The sequence below is a fragment of the Amborella trichopoda genome, chromosome 1 (genome assembly GCF_054954075.1).
Source record: "Amborella trichopoda isolate Santa Cruz 75 chromosome 1, AtrichopodaSantaCruz75HAP2 v2.0, whole genome shotgun sequence".
Classification (NCBI taxonomy): Eukaryota; Viridiplantae; Streptophyta; class Magnoliopsida; order Amborellales; family Amborellaceae; genus Amborella; species Amborella trichopoda.
This window is the reverse complement of record NC_142336.1, coordinates 34,160,515-34,180,511: the sequence shown is the minus strand read 5'-3', so window position 1 is coordinate 34,180,511 and position 19,997 is coordinate 34,160,515. Positions and strand designations below refer to the sequence as shown.

Here is a 19,997-nt window from a genome sequence, read left to right as displayed (position 1 = left end):
ACAGGCAAAAGGAAAAAGCCACATGAAATGCAAATCACTATTCCAAATATTAAGTGAATCAACAAGCAAAAGGCAATAGTGCAAGGACTACAAATTGAGACAAATGAAACATCGCATTCCTCTTTTACCAGGAAGCAGTAAACAGTAAATTCCTAATCTGAGACTCTCAGTACAGAAGACCAGCATCAGGGCATAAAAAGAACAATTACAAAAGCCACTTTCAAGAACTATCCATACAGTCTACTAGCTTTAATACTCAAACGAACTACAGAAATTAGCACTTCTCTATTTTGGTTTGGGGAACTCCTTCCCAGCCAAGTCCAGGCCTAGACACTTCTCCCTGTGGTTCCTCATAGTCCCGAGCATCACGTAGTGAGGCCTCAAAGTCAGTGGAATCAACTGCAACAGGAAGGAAGCTGCCTATGTCATCAGTAGCTCCAAAACCACCAGCCCTTACAACATCATCCTCTGTAATGGTAGCCTCCATGTTTACTTCTGCAGCTTCTTGATTGCCTCCTCCCTGCTGTGTACCATCATGTGCGTCAACCATCAAGCTGTCGAGTTCATCTGCTCCAGCACCCATTTTATTTTGATCCTTATCTAAAACATAGACAAAGCTCAGCATGTAAGGAGTAATTAACTTTCAAAAAGTATCTATAATTCTTTGCATATTCTATAATTAGTTCAGCAAACAAATTAGAAGCAGATTGTTCACAAATATGGGCACAAATTGTGGTGCTCATGAACATCGGCACAAGATACGGTTCTTTTCTGACAATCAATGCATGTAACCTTGTCCTCTCAAATGACATATTATAAAATACAAGTAAAAAAGGAAACCTTCTCCTGTCAAAGAAAGATGCATTTGGACGAGAATAAAGAATAAATATCATTCTTAAGCAAGAATATCTCGTTCTTGGAAGCAAAAAAATATGTAACCTATCAATCTGTTGTTGTTTCCATCATCTTATAAATAGAGAACCAGAACGAGACATCGTACATTTCATGTTATGACATGTATTTATAAGAAGGGCAAGAAGAAATTAATCCACATGGTATACTTGAGGCATATGCAATCTCAAGAATACAATGTTTTCAAGGGAGAGTGAGATCTTGGAGAAAAAATTATGTCAGTATAAATTGTTGGAACTGTGATCCTCTTCTTTTTTTTTCTTTTTTTTCTGTTTTTGAATGCTTGGATGTAAGGAATATTACCTTGAACATTCCAAAATCCGCAATACAACCTCATAACATGCTCTCTTACTGACCAAAATTCTCAACTACAGAAGTTATCACTCAAGGGGACATTATAAATGAACTATGCATTCTTCAAATTCTTTGTATAATTTGCACTATCTAATCTATGGAAGTAATTTTATCTTATTATCAGTATATATGGTCTGTCAAAGTCATTGCCAAGATAAGTCTTTATGATTATTATAAACCAATATAAAAATGTCAAACTTGTGAACCAGAAAAAAGCAAAGCTTCCATGAATTGTAGATTCATCGGGTGAATTAGTTGATCGGATAACATGAGAAATACTTTCCAGAGATCCAACGTCACTATCAAAAGGAAACAAAGCAAGAAAAGAAGTGTCTTGTGAACAGTAGAGCGTGCAAGTTCTTTCAGTACCACAATGGAAGCTCTTAATTCCAATTTGCATTCACGTGGAAGCCATAAAATTTCCAACACAATCTAATTTCCAGAAGTAATGTCTTGATTGAATCAGACCATAGCAGAGTGAGCTTTCTGTGCGTGAGTAGGGTTCTTTTCTGCCAAACAAAATCACCTGTATGTGCCAAAGACTATCCCGAATTTTCTAATTTCAGTGGTTGCAGGTATGATGGATCCGCAGATTCCATTTGTGAGAGATTGCACCATTTTAAATTCTTGGGAATATTCATATGCAGACCTAAAAAATTAATTGAAAATTGCATAAGTTGTTTAGGGAAGTTATTGGGGTAAAGATAACAAATGAAAGGGAGGGAAGTGAGGAGGTGGTGGGATGATATCTACTTCGAAAAATTCAAAGGGGGTTATTATGAAAGGTGAATTTTTTGGAGCAGCCTCAACAAAGTTTTCCTAGAAATCTTTCCTTATGACATTCTTTCTCTCATCATACAGCTGAAGATGATTGGGTGCATCTCCTCTAACAAAGCCATTACCTAGCAGATTTTAATTGGTCTTCAGAGGGCTCAGGTCTTTGAAATTTTTTATATCAATCTTTATACTGGTTTAGTTTGTTTAATGAAGATATTTTTGTTCTGCTTAATGAAGATATTACCTGAGAGGGAGAGAGGGAGGAACAATGAACAGGAGGACGAGAGCCTACCAGACCCAAACATCAGCACTGTTGGCGTTATGTGGCCATTTAAAGATCTTACAAGAGCATGTTAAACTATGACTATAGTGATATGATAGCTCCAATGGGAGTACGGCCCAGGGGGACCAAAAGATTATGGTCCAAAGGGGCTGAAGTTGGCAACATCGATGCTAAGACTAGGGTTGAGCTTAAAACCCAGTCGGGTTGAGCATAAAATTTATCTCTAGGCATAAGGCACAACCGTCGAGGTTTTAAGGTTATCCCATGATGAGGTAGGAGAGATTCCCAAAGTGGTTGGCCAAGGGAAAGTGGGACTCTTGTGAGCAATTGGAAGGCCTGAAGGGACAAGGGCCAAATCCTCATCATGACCATTGCACATGTACATATGATAGCCGTATTGGAAAGCAAACACCATTGAGGGGGTGACATGTACATGTGCAAAAGATAGCCCCCCGTGCACTAATTGCGATAAGAGTGCACAGGTTTGTGTGACCTAGGCTTGTCCCTAGGGGGGACCTTGTAGTCCATAGACTAGGATTGTATTCTCATCACCTAATGGCTGGCTTTGGTAGTTCAATCATGAACCCCTGTGATGGACTGTACGTCATAGGAACTATTGGGTCAATTTAAGAAAGTAAGAGTGGGATATGGCCACTAATAGAGATGTAGTGCCTCAGTATATTTGTATTTTTCTTAAAGAAGTTGGCTCCAATTCCCATCAAAATACTTTTCAAATGATTAATTTTGTGTTAAATGATTTTTAGAATATTAATATGAATTTTTAGGAGTCTCTAGATATTTTTATTTTATAAAAATTGAATTTTCAATTAGTTAATACTAAATTTCTGGTATTTAGATATCCAGAAAATAAAATATTTATGGTTTTCTAAAAATCAATTTATTAATTTAAAAATTTAATTTAGATTATGGGGCCTTTGAAAGGAGTGGCTATGTAGAAATCAAGGTATTAATTTAAACGTTTTCATTTTTTTTTAATTCAATACCCTTGAATACCACTTACATGGCCAACTAAATATTGTTATAAATCAAAATTAATACCTTGGATACCACCTAGGATCTTTAATTTCACTGCGAAAACAACTATCTAGGAGCTTTAAATAAACTTCCACTATAACATTTAGTACGATATATGTTCCTAGAAATTCACAGAAAAAATAAAAAATATTACTGAACATTACTTAAATCAACTGGAAAGACTTACTGGTAGATGCCTGGAGTTACCATCAGGTCTTGAGACACCCCACACCTGATTCCCTAACCAATGGCACACTTTTAGTCCAGTAGGTGTTGCTGGAAATTTTGAGATAGGGAAAGTTTTTAGGCAATACATTTTCTTAAGGTTTTAGATAGCTCAAATATTCAACTAGGGTTTGTAACAACCCTATGGAAACAAACTAAGGCAAAAACTTGTGAGTTGATCTCTCTCTAGGTTTCATATACCTCTCTATTCTTCAAAGAGCAGCAAACCCTAACTTATGGTTTCATATGGCTCCACCTCCTTTCTTTCTATTTCCTTATTTTGGAAGACTACAAAAATAAGAGACGAAGAGAGGGTGGTGTCACATCTATGGGGGAAAGAAAGATGTGTGAGAAAAAATATGGGAGAGCAAAAAGGTGGCATGAGAGAGCAAGAGGGGCATCTCCTCTTTGTTTCTCTAAGTGTGTGAAAAATAGAAAGGGAGAGAATTGTAGCGTGAGAGGGAGAGAGAGATCTTAAGGCATGAGAGAGAAATCTTATTGTCATGAGAGAAGGGGTCTCAAATCTTGTTTAAATACAAACAAGATATACGTCCTACTTTGAATAGGATTCTAATCTAGGCATGTCTTATCTAATTTTCAGCTTGACCTTCAGGGTAATTAGACAATCTATGGGGTCAGAGGGATTTAATCAAAGCAATCCATCCTACAAATCAGCCATCAAGATTTTTGGTGGAAAATAAGAATTTTATCCCCTTAAAATTTGACCCATATCTAACTCCTATTTAAATTTAAAATAGAAGCAATCTTATCATCATCAAGATCTCCTATAATCTTTAAGAAATCAAAGATAATCTATATTTTAAAACTCCATCTAGAATAGGAAACCATATCTTATTTAAAATTAAAAAATTTCATATACTTAAATAATTTAAATTTAAACAAACAAATTTAAAAGAGGGCGGGCCCCCTGGCCCCCCGCGCCCCCCCCCCCCCCTTTTTGCTAAAAAAGTGGTGTCCCCCTAATAAGGGGGGTCACATGGGCCCCACACCAAAAAAAAAATTGCACACACATGTGGGGTTGGATCTTTGGTCCCACATATGTCATATAAAGTTCTGAAAATTTCAGAAATACCCTTTTAATGAATATTACAAAAAAATAATATTTTACAATTCTAAAAAAAATGTAAAAACCATAAAAACAATTTGAATACCAAAATAAAATATACCAGGAGTGGACTACCAATGGGTCAAAAATTGCAACAATAAAGGCACTGCACTTGCTTTAAGAACCATGGTCCACTACCATTTTCTTATCCAACCGAACAAAGACCTATGACCCACAGTCTCATTGCAGGGGCTCATGATTGGCTCGTCAAAGTTGGACAACAAACAGTCGGACTATGATCCTGAAATATGGAATCCAGTTCCCCCTTTAAGAGAAAGTCTAGCACTTGTCTCTATAGTGCAAAGGGGCTTCTCTCTATGCACATGTACATGTGTCCCTCTATAGGGTTGTTTCCCAGTAATGCGGTTGTCATGTGTACATTCTATGCGTAAGTTTGTTGACGCTTTAGCCTTTGCTATCACAGACCTGCAACCACACACAAGAGACCGCACAGTTCTACTGGGCTAAATATACCATCCATGTGCATCTCTCTGACCTCAACAAGGGATGAGCCACTATAAACCCTTCTTGATAGTACCACATGCCCAGGAGTAAGGGTTTTGGACATGATTAGAGACATAAACTGCCCAACCATTGGTCAGTTTACAAGCTCACTAAGCCTTTAAAGGCCACAAAACCCAACATCTCCCACTTGGCCTATGAAGGTCGTACAATCGCTCCCTCTCAATTTCTCTCAAGTGCATCCCAAGTACATGTTTGGAAAAAACATTTGCAACCAATCCTTTTGTCAAAGGATCTGCTACCATAGCCTCTGTCGAGAGATATACAATCTGAATCTCTCCTGCACGGATCTCGATGAGAATGTGGTAGTAGCACGGCTTTATATGACTCGATTTCTTGTGAAACCTCAAGTCTTTTGACATACAATAGCTGCTTGGTTGTTGCAAAAGATTCTGACACACGGGCACTTCAATGGATCAAATCTAAGTTGATTTTGGAATTTCTTCAACCAGACTGCTTCTTTAGCCACAAGAGAACAAGCCACATACTCTAACTCTATAATCAAGAGTGCAACAACATCATGTTTCTTAGAGTACCAAGAAACAGCTCCACTTGCAAGAGTGAAGATATATTCGGATGTGCACTTCATCTCATCTGGCTCGCCTTGATAGTCTACATCTGAATATCTTTGTATATGTATATCCATGCCTCCTCCATAAGTGAGTGTGTGATTAACGACTCCCTTCAAATATCGCAAAACTCTTATGATGGCCTTCCAGTGCTCCATTCCTGGATTACTCTGAAACCTGCTAATCAAACTCATAGCAAAAGATAAATCTAGTCTTGTCCCTGATATAGATTACTAACCCAACTGAACTTCTATATGGAATTCTCTATATGGCTTCCTTTTCTTCTGTAGTAGTGGGGCACATGGCTAGGTTAAGCTTCGTCTTTTTATCAATGGGGGTTAATATGTGCTGACAATTTTCTATTTCAAATCTTTCAAGATTTTTCTTACAATATGCCTCTTGAGATAATTGAATAGTTCTCTCTTTTCTGTTTCTAGTAATTTTGATTCCTAAAACATATTATGCTTCTTCAAAATCCTTCATATCAAAATGTTGTAACAAGAAAGCTTTTGTCTCCAAAATGAGACTCATCAAACTACTGGCAATTAACATGTCATCCACATATAGAGATGAAAACCACGTCACTCCTATTGACCTTGACACATGTACAATAGTCTCCCTAGTTAGGCACAAAACTAGCAGATGACTAGGTCTCCTGAAACTTAATTGCACACTAGGCTTTCCTTACCTTTTTCTATGAAGCCCTTTGGTTGTTTCATATAAATTTCTTTTAACTCCCCATTCAGAAATGCAGTCTTAACATCTATCTGGTTGAGTTCAAAGTTGAAATGGGTTTGCTCTGTCTATTAGGATTCTAATGAAGGGGAATTTTAATATAAGGGAGAAGGCCTTGTCATAAAAAATTTATTCCTTCTTTCTGGGTAAACCCTTTAACAACTAATCTGGCTTTGTATTTCTCCAACCAACTTCCCTTCCGAGTTTAATTTCTTCTTATAAATCCACTTGCAGCCCATGGGTTTTCTATCAGGTGGTAGTTTCACTAGTTCCCAAATATTGTTTTATTTGATTAAGTTCCATCAATCACGGCTTCTTCCCATTGGGCTTTTTCATGACAGGTTATGGCTTCTCTCATAATATTCTCCTAGGCAGGTAAAGAACTCAGGTTTTCTCCTAATTCAGTTACTTCTCCTAGGACGAGGTGGTTCGGGATCCAAGGCCTGACTTGTGTCATTTTCTATCTCATGAAACTCAGCTTGTTTCAAAGTGGCACGAACCTCAAGGAATTCTTCCTCAAGGAAATGAGCATCCCTACTCTCAAGGACAGCTAGGGCTGCCCATGAACAAAGCCAGGCCTGGTTTAGGGCCTCCAACGGACATGTTAACAGGCCATTAACAAGGCCTCGGGCCTGGCTGGGCCATTGTAAACCATGCATTGTCGTTAGACCGGGCCGCGCCAGGCTAGAAAAGCCCGGAATTTGTCCAACGGGCCAGGCTGCCCCTTATAAGCTCAAAAATGTCTCATTTGGGCCAATAAGGTCCGGCACGGCCCATTTAGCATGCCTTTTTTTTAAATAGAAACCACAATCTTCAAAATTTTATTGTTTAGACTAAGGCAAATATATATATATATATATATATATATATATATATATAAATTTAAACCCTCTCTAGAAACTCAATCTCTCTTTTCTATCTAAAAATCCATTCTCTCTCTAAAAATTCAATTTTTCTCTTTAGAAACTCAATCTCTCTCTAAAAACCCAATCTCTCTCTAAAACCCACTCTTTCTCTCACTAGAAACCAAATATCTCTTTTCTCACTCTATGAGCCCAATATCTATTTCTCTATGTAAAACCCAATTTCTCTCTTTAAAAAAACTCTCAAAAACCCAATATCTCACTCTCTAAGAAGATCAATCTCTCTAAAAACATAAATAAAAAAGCCCGGACAATATGGTCTCTCTCTCCTTTAAAGCATTCTCCCTCTCTCTCTCTAGCTTTACCTTCAACCAAAAAACCTAAGCCTCTCTCTTTCTAAACCCTAAATTTCTCACCTCACTCTCTCTCTCGCCTTTGTGTCACAAAGTCATTGTCAGCCTCTGAGGCCAAAATCACAGAGTTAAAAAATTGCTTACTTTTTTATGGGGTACCTTTGATTTGTGAGGGAGTCATTCTCTTGCATTTGAGAAGACAGAGAGAACTCTTGCATTTCAGATGAGATGGCAAACTCTTGGATTTGAGAGAGAAAGAATCATTCTTTTGCTGCAAGTTTGGGTTTCCTCAATTCAAGAGGGAGAAATAGCCATACTTTTTCCCTTGAAGTTTGGGATTCTTTCCACTTGAGTAGAGCCTTTACACACACACAAAGAGAGAGAGAGAGAACATTGATTGTCCTGGTCATTGAGAGAGAGAGAGAGCATTGATTTTCCTTGGTATTACAGAGAAAGAGTGAGAGAAAGAGAGAATTGATTGTCCTTGTATTAACTCATTTCATTCCTTTCAAGTCTCAAAAGGTGTAGCACGAGTTGCAGGCTGAGATGGCTCAATTACTTGAGACCCAATATAAAGCATGGTCTATAACGGGCCTTAACAGGCAGGCAGGGCTTTGTACATTAGTATTCGGGCCTTAACGGGCAGGGCGAGGTCAGTCCCGAACTAACCGGGCTCTGGGCCTGGCCGGACCGAGCCTTGCCCATTGGTAGCCCTAAGGATAGCCCTTGTGTCAGGATTATAAAAAAGGTATTACCATGTGGTGGGTATCCTATGAAGATAGACTTTAACAGTTTTAGGATCTAATTTTGTCTTATTTTGATGGGGTATTAGAATATGGGCAAAGCATCCCCACACTCTGAGGTGATCAACAGATGAAGCACGACCAGTGAAAATTTCTTGAGTAAGTGGGACAACTTTTGTGGGAGTCCGATTAAGGATATAATCGGTTGTCAAAACAACTTCTCCCCAAAAATCTAGAGAGTTTAGCATGTCCCATCATACTCCTCACCATTTCCATCAAGGTTTTATTTCAGCTCTCAGCTGCCCCTTGTGTAGTGTACGACATAGTATACTGATGTATAATTACCATGCTCAATACATAATTCTTTAAATAGTCGTGACAAATATTCTCCACCCCTGTCAGATCTAAGAACTTTAATTTTCTGGTTTGTTTAGGTTTCCACCTCCGCCTTATACTCTTTGAAATGGTCTAGGGCTTCAGATTTTTCACTTAATAGATAGACATGACTAAAACAGGAGTGATCATCAATAAAAGTAATAAAGTGCCTCTTGCGGCCCTTAGTGGCCACATTCATAGGTTCACAAATATCACTATCGACAACCTCTAATAAGCTAGTAGCTCTCTGAGCTTTCGCGAAGGATTTCTTGATCAGATTTTCTTGAACACATGATTCACAAATTCTGGTTAAGTCTCCATTTAGATTATTTAATAAGCCCTCTCTTTAATCTCTCCATCCTTTTAGGATTTATATGCCCTGCTCACATGCGCCATATATACGCATCATCATTGTTATTATTGTAACACGAGATATAAGAAATGGAATTCTTTATTGCAACTAAAAAAAACCCATTTACCAGATGACCATTCATATGACTGATTCATTCCCATATTTCACTTCAACCTTATTATCACTAAAAATGGTGGAGTAGCCTACCTTAGCCAATTTAGCAACCGAAACCAGACTCTTCCTCATCTCAAGAGCATAAAGAGTTTGTTTTAGGATCATGCTTTTGGCATTCTCAAGTTGAAGGATGAAATGTCCAATACCCAGAATTTCAGTCTTTTGATTCCCACCCATATAGATGTATTGATCCGCAAGGGCAACAGGGTTAAAATTTCTATACCCATTCTTTGTGTTTGACACATTAGCAGTGGACCCCGAATCAAAACACGATAACCCCACTTTAGGGTCAGCTAGCATGGTCTCAAGGATCACACAAGCATGCTCCCTATCGCCCTTGGGATTCGCATTCATGGGTGCTCTATAATACTTCGCAATGTGCACAAATTTCTTACAATTATAGCACTAGGTATTCTTAAAATCTCTTACGCCCATTATTCCCCTTTTGAATTTCATTTGTTTTGCTCTTATTCTTGCCTTTCCCTTCTTCTACTTGAATGAACCAAAGTTGGGTTTAAGATTTACGGAGTCATTCAAGGTTGATGCATCGCAAGACAATCTCCTTTCTTCTTCGACTTTAAGTTTGGTGATGATCTCGTTCAATTTCAGCATACTCTCTCTTGCGGCAAAGCCTGAAATGAAGTTTCCCATGAGCTCAATATAGAATTCAACAACTGGCAGATTTGAATGTTTTCACCCGGCTTAAATTGAGCAGCCTCGAGTTCACGAACTAAAGCTCTAAACTATTGTATATGCTCAGTTAACTTGCCTCCTTTCATCTTCAAATTTGAATATTGTTTCATAGCCATTGTTTTCCTAGTGAGAGAAGGTGAAGCATAATCGGTCTCAAGTCGTTCATGAATCTCCTTTGCAATCTTCAGGTGCTCAAACTCAAGAGCATGGGTGTCATCTATAGCCATAAGCAGTAAAGTGTTTTTGCGCTCCCACTAAGCATAAGCATCTCTTACGGACTGCCTTTGAGAAGCATTTCCTCTCGGGACAGGTGGGGAGTCATCACTAAGCATTTGGCTAAGTCCTTCGAAGAGAACACAGTCTAATTTTTTCTTCTAGCTCGCATAGTTCTTCCCATCAAATCTTTCAGACTTTATAAACTCAGTTAAGAAACCTTTTGATGCCATGTTTTTAGACTCAAATAAAAATAAAGAATCCTAGACTGTAGCAATAAAATATAGAGGCTTTGATACCAATGAAAGAGGTGGCTATGTGGAACTCAAGGTATTAAATTTTTTTTTTTGACAAATGATAACTGAACTCAAGGAATTAAATTTAAAAATTTTTTTTTTTCTTTTATTCAATATACCTGAATTCCACACACATAGGCCCTTAAATACTGATGTAAATCAAAATTAATACCCTAGATAAAACCTAGGATCTTTATTTTTACTGCCAAAATAAATAGAAACTATCAGAGAGCTTTAAATAAACTTCTACTATAATTTTTAGTACAATTATTAATAAATATATGTTTCCTGGAAATCCAAAGAAAAAGTAAGAAATATTACTGCAAATTAATTGAATCAACTAGGAAGACTTACTAATAGATGCTTGGAGTTACCCTCACAGGTCTTAGAACACCCCACAGTAATTCCTAAACCAAACACACTTTTAGTCCTCTAGGTGTTGCTGAAAATTATGGGGTAGAAAAGTTTTTTCAAGCAATAACTTTTTTTTTAAGGTTTTAGAGAGCCCAAAAATTCAACTAGGGTTTGTAGAAACCCTATAGAAACAAACTAGGGCAAAACATTGTGAGTTGATCTCTCACTAGGCTTCATATACCTCTCTTTTCTTCAAAAATCAGCAAACCCTAACTTAGGGTTTCATATTTTTTCTTTCTCTCACATAACCCTAAATTAGGCACGCCTTAACTAATTTCCAGCTTGACCTTTAAGATAATTAGGAAATCTATGGGGTCAGAGAGATTTAATCAGAGTCATCCATCCCACAAATCAGCGATCATGACTTTGGGTGGAAAATAGGAACTTCATCCCCTTAAAATTTGACCCATATCCAACTCCAATTTAAATTTAAAATATAACCAATCTTATCATTAACTAGATCTCCCATAATCTTGAAGAAATCAAAGATAATCTATATTTTAAAAGTCCCTCTAGAATAGGACACCAAATCTTACTTAAAATTAAAATATTTCCTATCTTTTACGAATTTAAATTGTGCCCCCTCCCTCTCCCAGTAAAAAAGTGGCGTGTCCCCTTAAGGGTGTTCATGTGGGCCCCACACAAGAAAACAAAATGCACACACACATGTGGAGCTCGATCCTTGGTCCCACGTGTCATTGAAAGTTTTAAAAATATTATAAATACCCTTTAATGAAAATTACAGCAGAATAATATTTTAAAATTCTGAAAAATATGTAAAAATCATAAAAACATTTTTAATACCAAAAAAGAATACACAAGGAGTCGACTAGTACTAATGACTCAAAAATAGCGACAATAAGGGTACTCCACTTATCCCAAGAACCATGATCTACTATTGTTTTCTTATCCAACCCAACAAAGACCCATGACCCACTCCACTTATCCCAAGAACCATGATCTACTATTGTTTTCTTATCCAACCCCACAAAGACCCATGACGCACTATCTCATTACAGGGGCTCATGATTGACTTGTCAAAGTTGGAAAAAAAACAGTCGAACCATGATCCTAGAATATGGATTTTAGTTCCCCATTTAGAAGCAAGTCTAGCACTTGTTATTGCAATTATCACGACAGTGCAAATATCCTCTCTCTATGCACATGCACACGTGTCCCTTTATAGGGCTACTTCCCAGTAATGCAGCTGTCATGTGCACATGCCTTGCGGAAGTTTTTTGAGCCTTTGGCCCTTGCTCTCATACGCCTGCAATCGCACACAAGAGACCACACAATTCTCCTGGACTAAAAACATCATTTATGGGCATCTCTTCGACTTCAACAAGGGATGACCCATTGTAAACCCTGCTCGATAGTGCCACATGCCAAGGGGTAAGGATTTTGAACATGACCAAGGCCATAAACTGCCTCACTCTTAGTCAGTCAACACACACATTCCCACTGAAGTGCATACTCCACTATAAAGTATCATATTTACAAACTCTCTAGGCCTTTAAAGGCCACAAAACCCAATAGGACCAAGATCCCACCACATTAGGCCCACTTATGTGGGGTGTGGGGCCAGCTTGTGTCATCCATAAGTGGGGTTCTCCACTCTTTCCTATTTTGTGAATAGTATGGCTTGTCCATGAAGCCACCTAGGTGATTTGACATTGAAATAGAATTTTTTATGAAATAAAGATGATTGTTTTCAAAATAGGAAGGTGTAGAGATTGATTGGAATTTAATAAAGTTACATGGTATATTTCTTTACACAAAATATTTGAAGGGATTAGGTTAAGGAAACTGAAGGATAAAGTTCTAGCACCTTCCATTGGAGTATGATGGTTGATCTAAGGATTGTATGACTAAGATCTCTCACCCCACAGGTTACCTATGATCTACGTTCAAGATTGAACCGCTACAATGATAGTTAACCATAATCTCAAAAACCCTAGCCTTTGAGTTATAAATATATCATATTTGGGGGACCATTCTCCACGAGCAACTTGATCTCTCTCTCTTCCTCCTAGGATGGCACGCCACCCTCTCTCTACTCTCATCTCTCTCTCTCTCTCTCTCTCTCTCTCACAGACTTAGAAAGGAAAAAGGAAGGGGCCATGCCCCATAAAGTGCAAAAAAGGATGGGCACGCCCCCATAGAGTGCAAAGAAGGGGGGCACGTCCACATAGTTGTGATCAAAGAGAGGCCCCATGTCTTGACATACATGCTCTTGTGTTTTAAGAAAAGACGGTTTAGCCAAAGCTTCCATTTGCTGATATTCAAGAAAGACCAAGATCCCGTGTGCCATTGGTGGAAGAGACCCGGTGTGAGGCGTACGAAGTCCATGGGGGTAACTTGAGGCAATGTATTCGGGAATGCTAATGTCTCCATGTTTCTTGATTCTTCATACATTGTATTTTTGTTTGATTGTATAGAATTGCAATGGCATGCAAGAGAAGATTCTAGGTTTTATTTCGGTACATTAATGTTGTATTTTTGGATATATGTAAGTGATCTAGCTGGCATTGCAAAAGAAAGAATAAAAATTTTTAAACTATACATTTTGTGCTAGATCACATAGTCCTTTCAATCGCCACACCTTACACTGCTAAGGTGACCCACCGCCATTTGGTCCCATCCTACTCAGCTTTGTGCAGACTCCCATATACTCAAAACGCTCAAACCCGCCACAGTTTCAGCACACCCTTATTTGCATCAACTCACATCAGCAAATACCACACAACCTTTCCACAAAGAACGCCTCCAACTTAAACCAGACAGTCCTTGGATTTCCATGTGACAAGTGATGAACCAAAGAATAAATAGTATCATGTTGTGGAGTGATGATTGTAAAGGCATCCATCATAATCAGCATCTCTAAGGGCTACAAGTTTGAGAGTGGAATCAGATGAACAGAAAGTTAATGCCTTGAGGCCCACATAGATAACAGATGATTTGGTGCACAACAGTTGAGTGTAGACGACGAGGATCTAAGACAATTAACTAACAACATGGACGCCATGGGCAATATCTAGTTCACTTATCGTGAACTATAAAAGGCTCTCAACAAGGCATCCATAGATGGAAGGATAACAAAGAGTATCACCATTGTTTTTGGAGTACTTCACATTGAGCTCTACTGGAGCATCCAATCCATGCATCTGTGAGAGAAGCAAATACGTGTATATGACATTTATGCTTGTTCATGAAATATAACATTGTGAGAGATTTGACAGCCTTGGATCCCTTCTTCATAGGGTCATAACCTCTATACCCATTCTGAGTGTCAAAGTATACCAGAAATAACCATTTGACAGCTTTTGGTTCCACTTATCGCATTCATTAGCAGGGCGAAGAATATAACACAACCAGAAACTCTCAAGGTAATCATAGTTAGGCTTCTGCTTGAACAGGTGCTCAAACAGGGTCATGCCATCTAAAATTGCAATAGGAATTCTATTAAATCAAACAAATACTAGTATGATATGTTTCAGCCTAATATACCTCAGCCACCTGAGAGTGATGCGTTAGTGCCCTGCAAGTCACCATGATGTGATTATTCTTTCGCTCAACAACACCTTTTTCTTCTAGGGAATGAGGCACAAACTTTGATGTATGATTCCATAATCCAAGAAGAGACTCTTGAAACTCCCATGAAAGATAGTCTGCCCCAGAATATGATCTCAGAATCTTGATGTGCTTGTGAAAGTGTGTTCCAATCATGGCAGGGAATTGTTAACACAGAGAACTTCAATATTTTATTTTAAAAAACAAACCCAGTGTATCTCATCCAATCATCAATAAATGGAACAAGATATATTTCCCCAATCTTAGATGGAAATGTACTTGGTCCCCACACATCATTATGGACAAAGATCAAAAGGTGCAAAAGTATGGAACCTACTAGAAAGAAAAGGCAATTTATGAGACTTTGTGATGCAACAATTGGGAAAAATAAACGTCAAATCAGAATTATCCCATCAAGTTTATTCAAAACAGTGGTATAAGAAATTAAATTAGCCAGCTGACCTTGGCGACAACACCATAGGTCCCAAACTTTATTTGCATTCATAAAATCATCATATGTTGGAACAAGTAAACAAGTGGGAGTAGATGGGAAATCAAGGAGAAAGAGCTGTCCTTTTCTATAAACAAGTGGAAGTAGATGGGAAATCAAGGAGAAAGAGCTGTCCTTTTCTATCACCCAATCCAACTACCTTCCCAGCTCAAAGATCCCGTACAAAACAACAAGAGGAGAGGAATACGATAGCAAGTGATTGTCAACAAGCAGTGAGACAGTTAGCAAATATAAAGAGAGTTTAGAACATATATAACTTTGTAGATGAAAAGAGGAGAAGCGTCAAAAAGAAAAATAGATAGCGATCCAACACTAAAGATTGGAAGAGGATTCCCATCAGCAGTGTGCACTTTTGTTATCACCATTATAATGAGTAATACACTTGAATTTTCTGCACATCATTTGTCATAAAAGTGGTAGCACCAGGATCAATGACCTCAAGAGTTAGATTGAAATGTACTATCATTTCTAGAGAAAGAAGATGAGGAGTACTTGATGTCGAATGTGATGCAGACATAGGAATTTTGTACTCTTGTGTTACCATCTTGCATTTGAGTAATTTTCTCGATAACACTAGCAACCACAGCATGACATGAATCTTAGGAATATTGGGAGGCCTCTTCTTACACATGGGGAGACAATATCCAACTTCTTTAAAATACATGTGACATTTGGATGATATATGACCATACCCTTTGCAGCCAAGGTCCCAAAAAACGCAAGGCGTCCCATAGGCGCCAGCCTAGCCAAGAGCCTAGGCAACAGCCCAGAACCTCAAGCGTACTGAAGTGACAGATTTTCAAAACAAATATTATGTGCGTTGTCTAGATGCACATGTATACAAATATTTGCCTCAATTTTGTATTTTTCACATTTATACGTATTCTAACATTTTTTATGGAAATCTATACACGTGAATGTTGAACATAGTTTCAAAAGGAAATCCGCCCAGCACCTAAGCGGGCCCCTAGGCAGGCTAGGAGAGCCTGAGCTCATCGTCCAAATCTGGACATACCAACTAGGCGAGTTATCCCTAGGCGCACGCCTAGGGACCTGCTGAGACCACGCCTAGGCAACTGCCCATGGATTGCACCCACCTAGGTGCAAAAATACCCACCATGGACATTTTTGGTGTATTTTGTTTGGGTTATAAAAAATGCATGAAAATGCATTTTTTATTCATGCATTTTTTATACAAAATTTGGGTGTAAAACAAGATCCCCTTGGCCCCTTCTGAACCTAGGCTACCCAAATCCTTGGGTGCCAGCCTAGGCGCTGGGCAGCCTAGACCCCACTGGCCACTTAGGGCCAACCAGCATTTTTGGAAACACTGATGTTGAAACATGTTGAAAACTTCAAATCATTGAAGATTTTGAATCTTTAGAAAACTAAAATAGTGAAAGACATGAACAAGTCCATAGTGTATTAGTGTCCACAGTTCGTAGTGGTATAGTCCATACTAAAGAACATAGAGGAGAGTAAAGAGGCACATACTATTTTACCATGAGCATACATTAGGGCACCGCCCTAATTCTTGTATTATAACATATATAATGTGTCACATCTTGAGTAAGTACAGATTTGCCCTTATACATAACAATGAATGACTTTACAACATATAAAGCTTTTAAAATACTCATAAATTACAAAACTATCCCTCATTGCATTGTAACACTCCCCATCAAGTTGCACATCATGTTTGAACATGTACAACTTGTTCTTTGAGAACTCATGTCTATCTTTTGCAAGCCCTCTTATGAAGATATCAACTATTTGATTTGGGATCCAAATAAAGTGAGCATCTCTCTCCTGGGCTTCAATTTTCTCACGAACAAAATGGCAATCTATCTGAATGTGCTTAGTGTAATTATAAAATACTATATTTGTTGAAATTGTCAAAGCATTCTCGTTGTCATAGTAAATTGTTGACTTGCATATTTTTGCTCCAAGAAAAGAAACAATATTTTTGCATCCATGAGCTCAATGCTCAACATCAGCACTAGACCTTGCGTCAGTTTTGTTTTTTACTCCATGAAATTAGATTTCTACCAAGAAAGACACAATAACCTAAAGCTAATCTGCTAGAATCTGGATCTTCAGTCCAGTCTGCATCAGAATACCCAACTATTGAAGCAATATTCAATTTATGCATGTTGTTTCTTTCATAGAGTAGGTCATGATTCACTGTACCTCTTACATATCTGATTATGTTTTATTTTTTTCTGCACGTTAACTGTTAGTAGTGGGTTAGCAATTTTTTGAAACCGTTAGTAGTGTTCGAAAGGGATTAGCATTGGTAGGAATGGAAACTGAGACCAGTAGCTGATTCACAGGTGGTGCTACCACCTTGACCTCAACACCATCCCTTTTTACATATCTGATTATTCTCTTCAATGCTTCCATGTGAGTGTCATTGGGAGCGTGCATAAATAGAGACACTTGGTTAATAGTATATGATATATCAGGAATAGTGAGAGCGAGATATTGTAATGCCTCTACTAAACATTTTTCCTCTCTCAGGATTATCTAAGGGTTGTCCTTCAGGTATGCTTAATCTTTTATTTAGTGCAGTTGGTGCATGATGTGGCCTACAATTGGTCATATTTGCCTTTTAAAGAAGGTCTAGAGTGTGCTTTTGTTGAGACAACAAAATCTGATTCTCATTTCAATCTACTTCTATTCCCAAGAAGTATCTCAAATGACCTAAGTCTTTCATCATAAATCTATCATGTGAAAATTTCTTAACGCCATCCATCAAGTCAATAGAACTCCCATTAATTATAATGTCATCAACATAAAGCAAAATCATAATAACACATTCCTTGTTGTGACAAATAAACAATTAATGATCTAGTGCTGCCATGATACAACCGCTTTCTTTAAAGCATTATGAAAACACCAAAACCACGTTCTTGGAGCTTGTAACCCATATAAGATCTTTTCATTCTATGAACCTGATGGTAGTTCCATGCAGACCTCTTCGACCAACTTCCGATGCAAAAAGGCATTTTAACAACGAAAATAACCACCCGAACTGTCACTATCTTAGAAATAGACCAAATGTTTCATCATAGTCAAGTCCATGTTGATTAAACCCTTTTGCAACCAGCCTTGCTTTAAACCTTTCCACATTGCCATCTAGTTCGTACTTCGCTTTATAAACCCACTTGCAGCACACTACATGTTTATATGTAGGTCTAGGAACTATCTTCCAAGTGCCAAGTCTTGTTTATGTACATAGCCTTATTAACTCGATCTACGGCCTCTTTCTTTTTTGCCTCAGGATAAGTTCTAGGCTCTTTGATTTTGAGAAATCCAAACATAAACTTGAATACTACTAGTGAAGGTGTCATAACTTACCCATCAATCAATTAGATGCTTTGTTCTAATAGACTTGTGTGAAAGTGGATGATGTGAACTAGTATGGTCTATGTAGTTTAAAATTTTCTTTCGCAATACCTGCAAGAACACTTACATAGATCCACACTTGCTGCCACTTTTCATAATGTCTTCATTACATAAGCAAAATTACATTAAAGGAGATTGGGAACAAGAAAAAACCACAAGAAAGCATAAAACAAGCTAGTGTGCCAAAAGATTACCTCTAATGGACTTTGCATACCCCACATAGGGTCTCCTCCACCATGGCGCACGGAATCTTGGTCTTTCTTGAATCTCCCCAAATTGGGAAGATTGGCTAAACCCTATACATGGAACTTGAGAGCATGCACATGGAATATGGGACCTCTCTTACCTCCCAACTATGTGGGGTGTGCCCCTTCCTCTGCTTGATGAACTAGGGGTGTGCCCCTTCCTTTGCTTGATGAACTAGGGGTGTGCCCCTCTTTCTTTTTCTAATTTAGAGAGTACGGGGGAGAGAGGGGTAAAGAGAGGGTGGCGTGCCACCTACGTGAGAGAGAGAGAGAGAGAGAGAGAGAGAGAGAGAGAGAGCTCTACGCTATATATATTATGATGACCCCATTGAGATGTATTTATACTAGTGAGGCTAGGGTTATGCTTTTAGGGTTTAGCCATCCTTATGGAGATTCGATCTAAATCAATGATCATAAGTGTCCTATGGGGTGAAAGATCTTAGCCATATAGTCCATAGATCAAGCAATGATCTAATGCACTTTATCTCTACTAGTCACTATGTCCCACACTCACTTTCTCAAACTGATCCGGTAGTTCCCATGACCCAAAGTCCATCATAGGAATTCATGATTAGACTACCAAAACCAACCAATAGGTGATGATAACACAATCCTAGCCTATGGACTACAGGTTCCCCCCTAGGGATAAGTCTAGGTCACACAGACCTATGCACACTCATCGTAATTGGTGCATTGGGGGCTATCTCTCGCACATATACATGCAATACCCTCAATGGTGTCTACCTCCCGCTATCGCTATCATATATACATGTCGTGTGATGGTCATGATGAGGATTGGCCCTTGTCCCTTCAAGTCTACCAATCACACACAACGGTCACTAAGTCCCTAGGCCAACTACCCTTGGCATCTCTCGGACCTCATCAAGGGCTGACTCTGCAAATCCTTCTCGGTCGTGCTATATGCCCAGGTCTCATAGTAAAACTCAACTCAGCCTAGATCGTCAACCCTAGTTTGAGTCTTGGCATCAATATTGTCAACTTCGGCCCCTATGGACCACAATCCTTTGGTCCCCCCTCTGGACTGTACTCCCACTAGAGTTATCATATCACTATAGTAATAGTTTTATATGCTCTCATAAGGCCTTTAAATGGCCACATAACCCCCAACACTGTGTGGGTTTTGAGTGCACTACCGAATTTCAACTGGCCAACTTTCTTGTTTGCCCTTCACACCTTCTTCTTGATATATTATTGTATCTTTGGTTGATTTATGAGTGTCTCAATTTTA

At 38.4% G+C, this 19,997-nt stretch overlaps 1 protein-coding gene across 20 annotated transcripts in view; it reads right to left on the bottom strand.

Annotated features, from left to right (window-relative positions):
- Positions 1-94: 94 nt before the first annotated feature.
- LOC18433330 (uncharacterized) overlaps positions 95-19,997 on the bottom strand; it is a 37,387-nt gene continuing 17,484 nt past the window's right edge. For 19 of the 20 annotated variants that reach the window (XM_088862764.1, XM_088862791.1, XM_020666577.2 and 16 more), the window contains one exon: positions 95-600. In XM_088862764.1, the coding sequence (XP_088718890.1) occupies positions 275-600 (326 nt within the window). In that variant the 3' untranslated portion in view covers positions 95-274. Of the gene's footprint in view, positions 601-14,521; positions 14,545-19,997 lie in introns of those variants that run through there. The other variant, XM_088862844.1, reaches the window with a different exon arrangement.